Here is a 13,693-nt window from a genome sequence, read left to right as displayed (position 1 = left end):
AATATTTACATTCTATTTGAGATGCTTTGGGAGTCAGTCATTGTGTCTGATATTGAATTAGTAGGACGTTTGTTTTCCTGTTTACATTCCTAAAAGGCAATAATGATATCAATCTTTATTTTATGATAAGTAGTAGTTTCTGCTTCATTTGCAAGATCCAAAGAATATTGTGAGAAATCTCTGGCTACATTTCTGACCAATAATGAGAGTGCTAATTTGTTCTGGGAAGACAAATACTCATGAAACAGGATTAACAAGAATTTCTTGTACCTAAGAAATGATACTTCAATGCATTTTAAATGATTAGCTTGTTTTCTGTATAGTAGGAACCCATTTGAACTGTTTATTTGATACCATTATGATATTTATTTATTTTACATTTTATTTTTATTCATACTGTTTGCTTTTATATCACATTCACTTGCAAATATAGCCCTCTCTCTTTGCCTACCCATTGAATCATTTCTAGTAACAAATATTAAAAAAGAAAGAGGAAAAAATAGTTCAGAAAAAAACCTTAGCTGTCAGACTGTGAGAATATACATAATATTTTATATTCATAATCTCCCACTTCTGTAATGAAGGGAGGAGGTGTATATTCTCAAATCTTCTCTGTGCCCAAAGTTGTCTATCATAATTTTGTGTTCAGTTTCATTTTATTGTTCTTTCTGTTTATTTTGAGATTTAGGATAGAGATAGGGAATGAACCTGTGATGTCATTATTGAAGAGATCAATACCTTCTCTACAAGTTATAGTCTTCGAGAATTGTCCAAAATACCAAGAAGACAATAACTTAGCCCAGTGTCACACAGACAGTATGTATCAGCTGGACTTGAACCCATGTTTTCCTGGCTTCAAGACTGGCATTCCATCCACTATACCATGCTGTCTTACATTATGGGTTTTATTTTTAAAAAATGATCAGTATGATGTGGTTGCTAATTGTGATAATAATAAAGTGATTATCAAAAGTTCCATTGCTTTCTGTGCTGCTCACACCACGTCATAGTATTTTTTTTCAATTTTAGGCACAGTATTTTAAGAGGGGCCGACTACAGAATGTCTAGAGGAAGGAATGTGGAGACTAACTGGTAGAATTCTTAAAGGGACTGAGAATGTTTAGCTTGGAGAAGAAAAGAATTAGGGACTTGATAGATACCTTCAAATTTTTGAAAGCTGTTATCTAAAAGGGGAAAAAATAGACTTCAGAGGTGGGGAACCTGGGGCCTTGAGGCCACATGTGGGGATTTGTTCTGTGAAGTTTGAAGTCAATCAAGGGGCCACACTTGAGGACCTAGAGGACCACATGTGGCCATGAGGCCCCAGGTTCCCCACCCCTGGACTAGATGGTTTCTGAGATCCCTTTAAAATCCTAAGATCCTAATTTCTAAATTATGGGAAGAGATTTTGACCAAACATGCAAAAAGACTTTTTGCTAGCTTTGGCCAACAACTAGAACTGTACAACTATGGAAAGAATTGCCTTTTGAGGTAATAAAGTATTTAAGGCTAGGCTCAATGGCCAGCTGTCAGGGTTGCTGTAGTAGGAACTCTTGCATTGGGCAGAACATTGTATGAGGTGATCTTTGGGGCTGGCTTCAATTCCTGCGTTTCCAGGATTTTGTGAAAATGTGATCCTTTGATTTTGTTGCTGATTAACATTAAATGTAAAATGTTCTTAATTTCTTTAGGAAAGCAGTTTAGGGTTTTGTTTCTGAGTACAGTACGTACCCGGCACACTTGCAAACATAAACAAACCCCAATTAAAAGGAAAGAGCAACTATTAGAAGATTCAACAGAGGATTTGGATTATGGTTTTTTGTCCAACTACAAACTTCTCAACACCGCCATAACAAGAGCACAGTCCTTGGTAGCTGTGGTGGGTGATCCTATTGCGTTGTGCTCTATTGGAAGATGCAGGTATTTTGAGTATATGTGTATGTATTGTTGACTGAAAACATTGGGAAGAAATGCAAGGCTGCCTTTATATTATGACCCCCTGGAATTTGATTGATCCATTTTAATAAATTTTGAGCAATATGAGCATATAAAGTTTATTTCCTTGACTTATTCAGTATCTTAATAATTGTATACCTGTCTATGAATATAGTCCTTAAACAGTTTTAAGTGACCTCTGACAGTATAGATAATGGCTGTGATGAATTTCTTTTCTCAGGCACTTTCTGCCATGCCTTTTCTTTGCATTCCGTTATTTGCACTCTTTCAAAAGCTCTTGTCATCTTTCCAAACTAAAATAGTCTGTCATCTTTTTATTCCTGCTTATAGCTCTTTAAACATTATTATCAATGCCTTGGTAGGACATAAATTGTAACAAGCTCTTTCTCTTAAATATGAGAACATTATCAAAATAGACACTGAACATTCTTTTTTATATGCCTTATACCATTTATTTGAATGTTAAAATTCTGAATTTAATGGTATTGGCCTTGAACTTTTGACTTTTGAAAAGGCTTATTTGTTTCTATGTGTGTATAGCTCAAACAGAAAGAATTATGAAAATTACTTTTTTATGGAAGAAAAGTAATGTGCTGAGATTTACTTCAAATTTTTATGAATTTTATAGCACCTATCAAAGTGAATTCAGGATCAGAAATGTGGTCTAAGTAGCTTTGAAATGTTTCTTGGATAACTATTTCATTATTATTGTCAACAATAACAATATTAGCTGACATTTTATTTTATGCTTTTTGGTTGGCAAATAATTAAGATGCTGTTATTATCCTCATTTTATAGCTGAGAAAATTGAGGTTAAGTGGCTTTCCGGTGGGGGGGGGGTCACATAGCTAGCAAATGAGTGAGACCATATTTGAACTCATGTTTTTTACTTCAGTTCTAGCTCTCTAGCCATTGTACCACCTATCTGCCTATTGTATGATGCTGTTGTTGTATAGTACTGTTAAGATAGACAGATCTGTTTGGATGGAGCCCCACGTAAAGTCAAGAATGCATTGTGATGTGAACTTGGCAATATTTTCTTCTTTTTGTATGTCTCAGAAGGCATACATGTCCTATATAAAGGGAATTTACTTGGGCCATTTAAAAATAAAATGATTATTTTAGCAGAGCTATAACTAGCCCTACCTGTTGTTTGTTGTTTGTGTCTTTCATTATAACACCCTTACTTGCTTAAGCGATCCCATTCTGTCCCATCTTTTCCAGCACATTGTGCCCTCTATCATCTAATAATTGTCCCCTTTTCACTAGTCTTCAATCCTTCCGTCTACTGACTTCTTCCCAGCTGTCTACAAACATGTCTGTGTCTTCTGAATCCTTGCTTTATCCTTCTGTCTCTGCTAACTATTATTCATTTCCCTTGCCTTCTATAACTTAACTCCTTAAGAAGGCTGTCTACAATAGGTGCTTCCATTTTCTTTCATCTCTTTCTCTTCTTTGCTCTTTGCAGTCTAGCTTCTGATCTCGCCATTCAGCTGAAACCTTTTTCTTCAAAGTTACTTACAATTGCTTAATTGCTAAATCTAACAGCCTTTTCTCAGTCTTTATTCTTCTTGACCTCTCTTGATCACCCTCTTCACCTTGATATTCTCTTTTCTCCAGGTTTTCATGCTACCTGTCTGACCAATACCCTTCTGTCTCCTTTGATCTTTATTCCTGTCATGCTCACTCATGGCGGGGGGAGAGGGGGACAGGGCATAAAGTTGTGTTCTAAGGTGCCTTCTCTTCTCCCTGTATACTATTTTACTTCGTGATATCACCTCTCATAGATTCAGTTATCATCTCTATGAAGATGATTCTCAGATCAACTTGTCCAGTCCAGACCTCTCTCCTCACCTCCAAGCCAACTTCTTCAGCTGCCTTTTAAACATCTCAACTGGATATCCTACAGACATATTAAACTCAGCATGTCCAAAACTGAACTTATCTTTTCCCCTTAAATCTTTTCCTCTTCTTAATTTCCTTATTACTGTTGAGGGTGCCACCATCTTTTAGTCATCCAGGCTCATAATCTAGGTGTCACATCTCAATTCCTCATTCTCCTACCCTCCATATCAGTGGTCAAGTCCTGTCTTTTATGCCTTTGTAATGTCTTTCATATATGCCCTCTTCTCTCCTCTGACATGGCCACCACTCTGGTGCAGGCCCTCATCACTTCATTCTTGGACTATTGCAATAGCCTGCTGATTGGTTTCACTGCCTCAAGTCTTTCCCCAATCCAATCCATCCTCCATTCAGCTGTCAAATTGATCTTCCTAAAGCTCAGATCTGATCCACCCAATTCAATAAACTCCAGTGGCTCCCTATAACCCCTAGGATCAGATATGAAATCCCATTTGGCTTTCAAAGCCCTTTATAACCTGGTCCTTTGCTGCCTTTTCAGTCTTCTTATACCCTACTCCCTTCCAGTGAGATTGGCCTTACTTTGCTTTGCTGTCCAGTGACACTGGCCTCCCTGCTAATTGTTTACAAAGAACAATCCATCTGTTTCTCCATGCCTAGAATCCTTTCCCTCCTCATCTCTGCATCTTGGTTTTCCTGACTTCCCTTGAGATGCAACTAAAGTCTCACCTTCTTCAAGAAGATTTTCCCAGTTCTTAATCATAGTGCTTTCTCTCTGATGTTATCTTCAGTTTACCTTGTATATAGTTTGTTGGTACAGTTGTTTGTATGTTGTCTTTTCTATTGGACTATCAGTTCCCTGAGGACAGACACATGGTTGTTTTTGCCATTCTTTGTACTTAGTACAGTGCACAGCACATAGTAGGCACTTAATAAATACTAGTTGGCTGGTTAGGTGAAGAAACTCCTACCAACATCAATCAAAAGAGGAAACATGGAGGGATAAATTATTAGAATTAACCATAGAAGTTTAGATAAGACTCTACTTAATGAATTGGTTAATTTGTATTTGTTGCTTAGATCTTACAGAGTACCTGCAATTTGATTTATGATAAAACATTCAAACTTATTTATTAAGTAGAGTATCATGCATCAGCAGCAATAAAACATTCATAAACAAGATTTAGGAATAGTTGTTAAGAATATAGATAGCCTTGAAAATAATTTTCAGTTATTTACTGTACTCCATATTTTCTAATGGTTACCCTTTCCTATAATGATGTTTTCATTCATTTTGGTCTAATTTTCCATTTTGTTCCACGCACTAGGTATTTTTTGCTCAGAGCAAAATGAATGACTCTTCCTAAAATTACATGGTCATAATTATCTAGGCCCAGTTTATAATTTTAGGATGTTATGTCATCATTGCTTTGGCTGCCTCTAAGACTTTACATCTATTACTATTGAATTTTATTTTATTAAATTCGGCTTATACTTTAGCCTATCAAGATCGTTTTGGATGCTGACTCTATCATCTATTGTGCTAGTCATTTCTTCTGTCTTGTCACCAAACACCTCCAAGGCTGTTACCCAATTGGTTTGTTTTCGGGGGCTATGCACTAATTTTTAACCCAAACAAAGCATAATTAGGAAATAAAATGTGTCACAGAAAAAAAATCATATATAGCCAAATACAATTTTAAAAATTTGGGAAGGAAATCTTTGACTTTTGTTTTAACATCCCTAGTTCCTAGCCCATACTTGGCTCATAGTAGGTGCTTAAGAATGCTTGTGGGTTGATGATTTGATTATCATCTAGTCCATGTCTCTCCATCTTTTCTGGAAGAATGGACATGAGTTACATTATTAATACTTTGCTAAAATCTAGATAGACTATATGTATAGTGCCGCCATTGTTTAGTCACCTTGTCAAAATAGTGACATGCCAGAGCACTAGGTATACCACTAGACTTGGAATCAAGAAGACCCAAGTTCAGATTCTGCCTCAGACACCTAGATGTATGATTCTGAGCAAGTCACTTAACTTTTTTTAGTTTTATTTCCTCACTGTAAAATTGGGATAATAATACATATCTCATAGGATTGTTGTGAAGGTCCAATGAGTTAACATATGTAAAGTTCTTTGCAAACCTTAACATGCTAAATTAATCATGTTGGTGATGATGATGATGGTTGATGTTAGTCTGTCATAACCTATGCTCAATGAAGCTATGCTTGTTCTTTCTAATTCATGCTTCTTTTTCTAGATGTTTACTAACTTCCTTTTTAATAATTTATTCTGGAACTTTCCCAGGAATCAGAGTCAAGGTCCCTGGTCTATAATTGGGAAACTGTATTCTAGCCTACTCCTCCAATTTTTAAAAAATCAGGACATTTGACCATTACCAGTCTTGTGATCCCTCTCCCATTCTTGACAGTTTTTTGAAATATCACTTGACACTCAGAAATTTCACCTGCCAGCTCTTCCAGTACCTAAGGATACAATATTTTTGGGACTGAATTTATTATGGACATCTAGGTACTTTCTTACTTTCTTCTTATTTTTCTTGGGTATCAACTCTCTGTTAGTAATTTTTGTTCTGCCCTTTCTAATGTAAGGCTGAAAATGTCGTTTGCTTTGGCAGAGAAAACAGTAACAAAGTAAGAATCAACCAGCTATATGTTCTCCATTTTGTCAGTTATCATAAGCCCCTTCACCCTAAATGTCAGTCCTGCCTCTTCTTTGATCATCCTCTTTGCCACAAAAACAAGGAAACAAATCTTTTTGGTTGTCTTTCATATGCTGCACTAGCCTTTGCTTATCCTGACCTTTAGCACTCCTGAGTCTATCTTTACAGGACTGTCATATTCTTATATTCATTCTTTGTTACCTACCTTTGCTTACATCTTTAGTATATGACTTTTCTAAATCCAAGTTAGTTGATAAGTTCCCTGTGCAATCCTCACCAGTCTCTTGACAACTTCCAGTTTTATTCCTCATTCGACTTGTTTCCCTTGCAGTCTTTGGAATTTTATTCTTGAGGGTTGCCCATCCCTTCTAGGCTGACTTCTGTGAAGTTTTAGTCCATGCAATCCTACCTTGGATTCCATTGAAATCTTTGAATCTTCTTTCCCAAAGTCTAGGGTGCATGTCTGATCATGCTTCACTTTCTTCTCTAATAAATTTTTAGAGTAAGTGGTCATTTCTCCTCAAGATCCCTATTATTTTCACCCTAGCTACCAGTTGTTTACTGTTAGTGAGAATCAGGTTCAGTATTAAAATATCTTGTTAGCTCCTTCAGCTTTTGAAGGATGAAATTATTGTTAAAGCAAACGAAGAACTTTTAGGTGTTTTAATCTTGTCAGAAAGAGCTATCTCAGATGTCTAGTTAGTTTTAAGTTGTCTAGATTTATCATATGATAACTCTGTCAGCCTTGTGTTCTGTTCAGAAACTCTTTATTTGCTTACTTGTTCTGTCCAGAAGGTCTGTAGTATCTGTCGATGACAAAATTGTTTTAGTTTCCCCCTCTATAGATCTTTATGCATTTGTTCTTCCTCCTTCCCTCTTAGCTTGTTAGATTTTTCTTACATGATTATACCACTTCAATAATGCCATCATTCCTACCTTTTACCTATCCTGTACCTTTTAAATAAGATGTACTCTTCTAGAGTTGTATTCCACTCGTGGGCTTAATTCCACCATTTCATCCCATCAAATTTCAGTGATACCTGTCAGATCAAATTTGTTTTCTTGCGTTAGGACCTGGAGGTCTTTTTTTGTTACCTAGTCAATGAGCATTTGTGTTTAGATATTTTAGATGGTACTACTGCACCTTTCCAGTATTTTTTTCTTCTGTGAACTTCTAGATGTCTCAACTGCTATTTTTCTTTGTAGCCACTCTCTATGCTATGTGGATATATATAGGTATCACTCTCCTATCCTTTTCATTTTATTTGAAAGTCTTTTTGATTAGATTTGTAAGATAACCAGCAAGTACATGCTTACAAACCTCTGTTATGTATATCCCAACTCTGGCAAGAAGTCATATCTTTATTTTAAGCTGTGATTCAGGAACAAAAATCCCATTCTCAAACACTACTTTCATATGCAACTGTTTACTTTCCAAACCATTGTTCTCTTCTACATCTTTTGCCTTCAGTGGGCAACAATGAGGAAAATACAGCCTGTGTCCCTATGATCCTCAGGTTCTTGCACAAAACGTTGTAATCCTTGGTGATACTTTTTAAAGTATCAAAATTCTTTCTGGCAGTCTACAAAAGTGGCTAGTAATCTTCCATTTTTGACATATCTTGAGAAGTTTTGTATTATATCTTGGAAGTATGCCCTGGCCCCCAGGAAGACAACAAACTTCTGTCATTAGCAAAGTTGCCTCAGAACTCATGGTGCAGGGAATCACCAACCTCCTCACCACCACTCTTCTTTCTCTGAAACTTTCTGGATGCTTTTGTATTTCTGCTGTATCATTCCTTGAAGTATAAGTAGCTATTTCCTTCTGAAAAGATCTAGTTCCTTTTTCTTCAGTAAGGGACTTAATTTGTTTTTATGCTCCAAGTATACAATTGACCTTTTCCTTCTCTTACTCCACCCTGTGTTATTTTTACACTCATCTATGTTCTGATAAGGTCAAGTTTCTCCCCTACCACATTAGCTCCTACTCCCATTTTAAAATTAATTTTTTTGTTATTCTGAACTTGGAAAATAACATGATCATTGTTCTGTACCCAGAACAGAAAAAGAGGATTGTACATGACTGCATTTTTAATAGACCATAACAAATACAGTCTGTTAGTTTCAAAGCTGTCCTGCTTTTCTTTGTCTCTTTGTTTTGTGGATTTAAAAGATACTACGGTGACACTTGTTATATTTTATTTTTTTTGTGGGGAGATTGCTATTGATAGTCCTACCTTCTTTGTAGTACCCTTATAACAGATAAGCATGAACAAGCAAAAGAAATTCACATTTTTGCCCTGTCCAAAAACATATATCTCAAGTTTCCCTCCTCTCTGTCAGGCAGTGCGTTTTCATTAGTCCTCCTCATGGTTGGTCACTGTTTTGATCAGAGTTCTTAGGTCTTTTAAAGTTATTGTTCTTAACAATGTTGCAGTGACTATATAAATTATTCTCTTGGTGCTTACTTCACTTTGCTTCAGTTCAGTGAGTCCTCCCAGATTTCTCTGAATCCATCATTTCTTTCAACACAGTGATATTCTCTTACCTTTATATGCCACAAATTATTCAACTGTTTTCCAATTAATGGGTACTACTTTAGTTTCCTATTCATGATTTAGTGTTTCAAAGTAGCAGTTCTTGCTAACTAGCCTCTGGGAAGGTATTTTTCTAGTCCTGTCACTTTGTTTCCTATGTTTAGAACTTGGCAGTCATTTAGCTGTGGCAGAAATATAAACTTTGTACACCAATTTTAAGTCACTACAAAATGTATTCTTCTCTTCCTGATTGAAATTCTCTGCCTTTTTTTTTTTTAAACTATTTGTGGGTGTTTACTTTAAAACAAAATTCTTTATCACCTTTTTGTAGCTGACAACTTAACAACCATATCCAGGTTTCATTCCTTTGTTTCAACAAATTTACAGTCATTCCCTACTTTCTTTCCACTTGGCACTAATCTCTTATTTTGCCAGTTTCTCATTATCTACCAATCTACTAATTTGTTTTCATAATCAGTTTGTTTTACTTAACTTTTCTTAGGTTGACTTTCTAACTTCTTTTTTCTTTCCTTCTCCTTCAGTTCTTTTCAAGCTTTTATTCCTTAATCCTATTGCTTCTCTTGCTCCTTTTCCTATAATCTTCTCCCACTGAAGTTGTAAATAGAATCTGGACTGAGATTTATCTTCTTTAAATTTATCCAAATGTCTCCAAATTTCTTCTCTCCAAATTCAGCTGCTTCTATTCTTCATGAGCCCCAACTCCAAATCACCTACACAATTTCTTTTTCCTTGTTAATCAGCTAAAGTCCTCTTTCTTCCCTCTGGTTCTTGCAAGCTGTAAGTGGTGTCAAATACGAGAGTACTTTGTAACTATAAAGTATTATATATAAATGTAAGGCATTGTTATCATCATATTAACTAAAGTGCTTTAAAATAAGATTTGGAAAATAATTTATTTCCTTGAGCTTATCAGTTCCCCTCACCCCCAATATTTAGTACTAATTGATATAGCATTTATAAATGTCAATCATATGTTTAATGAGCACTAGTTTAAATACTGCCCTATGTGTTTTGTTGTTGTTGTTGTTAACTGCTCTCCTTTTTTGCTCTGACGTTGGAAAGTTCATAGAGGGCTATAGCATAATGGACTTCCCTTCAAGTCACATCCTTCCACCCCCTTAAAAAAATGAAAGTTGAATAGTTTGGAAAATCAGATCTATAGTAGATGGTCACAAGAATTGTGTAGGGTGAAGAAAGGAATAATATAGTAACATTTTAATAAGCTGGCATGATTTCTCAGAATGTGAGTGTTTTAAATTAGCATTGAACTTATTCATGCAATGAGATTGCCCAGTGCAAGGATGGTCAAAATAGTTACTGCCTCAGAGCCGTGTGTGATTCTTTGTAGTTTCCTATCTTGAGGAACAAAATTTCCATTGAAAATTATGGGATATTGTGATTGGTAATATCATGTCCTTTTTTAAAGATTTAAAATACAGCAACATAGAAACACATGAAAGTAATCTAGCCAATCTGTAATAGATTAAGTTAATTTTATAGCAGTTTATTTAATTTTGAAAAAGCATAGTTCTGGTGTTCATCTTTCATCAAGTTAACCACCTTTGGGCAGTATCCAAATGCCCCTGCATATACTTTAGAGATCTTCCTCTGAAAACTCTTTCAGGTGTGCCTCATTACATTGGCCTTTTACTTGCATATCTTTTTTTTTTTTAAAGAAGTGTAGCACTTTATCAATAATAATTCTTTCATTTAGTAATCAGGAGATCAAGCTTGTTATCCACATATTCCAAAAGAAACCTCATAAGAATAGGAAGCTAAAGTTTTCTATGACTGTTTTAGCTAAGCACAATAAACATAGAGAAAAAAATAAAAATCTTTCTCAACACTTCATTAGAAAACAGGATGTTTTCAAGGCTAAAATGTCGTAAGGAAGGTACTCATTAAATCAGTTTATGAGAGAAATGTAAATTTAAAGTTGTCTTTGAAATGCTTAATTTAATCTACTGAATCTTTCGAAGTTATTTCATAAGTATTCTTTTGCTTAAAGACAGCCTATAAGTGTAGATTGTCCCATCTTGTAAACAAAAGCCTACTGGCTTTTTTGTGAGATAAAGAATTGCTGGTTAACTCTGGTTGTTACTGGGCTGGTAACACTAAGGAAAATGAATAGTGAGTATAAGTAGAACAGTGTATAATATTTTAAAAAGTAGTTTCAAAACCACATGAGTTCAAACATTTGATTTATTTAAATTGGAAAGGTAAACAAAATATAAGAGTTTGATATTCATATCTAAAATGAATGTAAAAAAGCTAAACAGGTTCTCTGTCCTCCTTATTTCCTAGGATGAGAAATGACTGTGAGATTAATACCTGGTTAATTTAGGAAAAAATAAGAAGAAATACTTCTACATATACACATATTACATATACATTATATATATATATATATATATATAGATATATAGATAGATAGATAGATACACATTGGAATTTGTGGTCATAATAGGTCATACTTGAGTACTGTTTAAAAGGGTAGCAGAGATGAGGAACCTGTGGTCTTGAGGCTGTAGGTTCCCCATCCCTTGTAGAGCAACTTATGGATTGTTAGCTCTTGAAGGCTAAGTTAAGGATAATCATATCTCTAATTTCAGACTATAAGCAATGAGAATAAGAAAGTAATTTTATTTCTTGTTTAATATTTCAGTTGAGCCATTCAGCTTTTATTTCCTAGAAATACATAAAACAAGATTGGTGAAATGTTATCTTATTAAATTTCCTTATTTCTTGAGGTTAGAAATTTAATTTTAAATTACTTGCACATAGGATTATTTTTACTCATTTGAACATTACTCGTGCTTGTAAATTTTTAACAATAAGGAGCATGGAAGACTATGTATATCTACCTTATAGTTAGTCCAAAATGAGGATTAAACACTGCAAAATTTATTTGGGATGGCCACCTCTACTCCTGTTCTGTTATGATATACTTGTCTATTTATGTTGCCTCAAGCTATTGTGTTTATGGAAGAAACCATTTTCATGTTCCTTTTTTGCATAATTAAAATTGTTTTTGAAACTCAGTAAATATTCTTAACAATAATCACATAGACTTTTTAAAAACTTTAAGTTGTCATCTTTTGTGTTCTGTAGCATTTAGTTGATTGAAGGATATAAAATATTTTTTAAACTTTTTGGGTTTACTTTTCTGTCTCATGAGATTGATAGATTATTCTGAATAACCTCTTTAAGACTTTTCCCTTTTAATGTTTTTAAGTCCCTATATCGTGTAGTACTTTAATTTCTTCTGCCTTTTAAGATCATTAATTTAATTCCTTTGTCTATTTTACATGTGTGATGTTTATTAATTCTCATTTTAGACAGTTGAGAATTAAGGAATTAAATTTTTAAAAAAGCTGGTATTATGGAAAAGATCTTTAAAACAAAGGAGAAAAATCAAATAGAATCTTCATTCATTTCTTAATAATCCCAATATGGCTTATCTGAGCCAATTTTGAATTCTCGGTTCATTATTCATTTTCACATTTAGGTTGACCAACTCTGCCCTTTAATGCAAGTGAGACTAGACATATATGAGAAAGAAAGTCTACGAAGCAGTTCATTACAAAGCTAAAATTTTGAGATAACTTAATTTTTTTAAAAAAATCTTCATATAAGTTTCCATTAGCACGAATAACAACAGTTGATTATTCTAAGCTGAATTATTCAACAAACATTTTTTGGATGCCTACTGTGTTCATAGCACTGCAGTAGACATGACTTATATCAGAGATGATTTGCAAATGTTTTGTGACCTGGTAGAAAATATTATACCTAAAATTCGAAGTTGATGAGTGTTTAAGCTATTCCTAAGTATTTTCAAGGAAAGCAATTCTAAAGTCCCTTTAGTTTCTTTTGTTCTTGTTCATGATCTCTTCTTTTCAAGTGATAAACTGATTTTTAAAAATCTTTTCTATAGGAAATTTTGGGAGCGGTTTATTGCCCTGTGTCATGACAACAGAAGCCTACATGGTATCACTTTTGAACAGATCAAAACTCAGTTAGAGGCTTTGGAGCTAAAGAAAACATATGTGTTGAATCCACTTGCTCCTGAATTTATCCCTCGGGCTCTGAGACAGCAACATTTGGGAAATACCAGCAAGCAGCAGCAGTCACCACCCAAGGTAAAACTTTTGTTAATAAAAATCAAGAGGTAGAATTGAAAAAATGTAGCTCTGGAAAAATAAGAAAGTTTTATTAGGTTAGTTAGTAATCATATTCAGTAGCTTATGTAGGAATTTAAATTCAAAATTTCTAGTAAGCACAGTCCTTTTGGAATTTATATATCTTTAGGGGTTTAGATGATAACAACATGGTGCTGCTTAGCAGTGGTTTTATTATTATTATTATTATTTATTTTATTGCTGCCTTTTAAATGCATCATTAGAAGTAAGTTAAGTGTTAACTACTTATGGTATCCTCGTGATAGTTAAACTTCCCATTCCACTGTTTTAATAGATTTCCATATTAGCAAGTTTTGCATACTTAATGTAATTTTAATGTCCTGGCAAGCTTATTTAAAGTATTCTTCTTGTAGTAGACTTATAATAATAGCAGTCTTAGTATAATAAATATATTTACAAGTCTTTATTGATGGGCCATTATTTCAAG

The 13,693-nt window shown here is 34.3% G+C and overlaps 1 protein-coding gene across 3 annotated transcripts in view; it reads left to right on the top strand.

Annotated features, from left to right (window-relative positions):
* HELZ (helicase with zinc finger) overlaps window positions 1–13,693 on the top strand; it is a 287,790-nt gene that overhangs the window by 199,770 nt on the left and 74,327 nt on the right. For all 3 annotated transcript variants that reach the window (XM_036756959.1, XM_036756961.1, XM_036756960.1), the window contains exons 21-22: window positions 1,692–1,920; window positions 13,002–13,206. In XM_036756959.1, the coding sequence (XP_036612854.1) occupies window positions 1,692–1,920; window positions 13,002–13,206 (434 nt within the window). The remainder of the gene's footprint in view (window positions 1–1,691; window positions 1,921–13,001; window positions 13,207–13,693) is intronic.

Source organism: Trichosurus vulpecula, chromosome 4, assembly GCF_011100635.1.
Source record: "Trichosurus vulpecula isolate mTriVul1 chromosome 4, mTriVul1.pri, whole genome shotgun sequence".
Lineage (NCBI taxonomy): Eukaryota > Metazoa > Chordata > Mammalia > Diprotodontia > Phalangeridae > Trichosurus > Trichosurus vulpecula.
The sequence above is the reverse complement of the archived record's forward strand: the minus strand, read 5'-3'. Positions and strand labels throughout refer to the sequence as shown.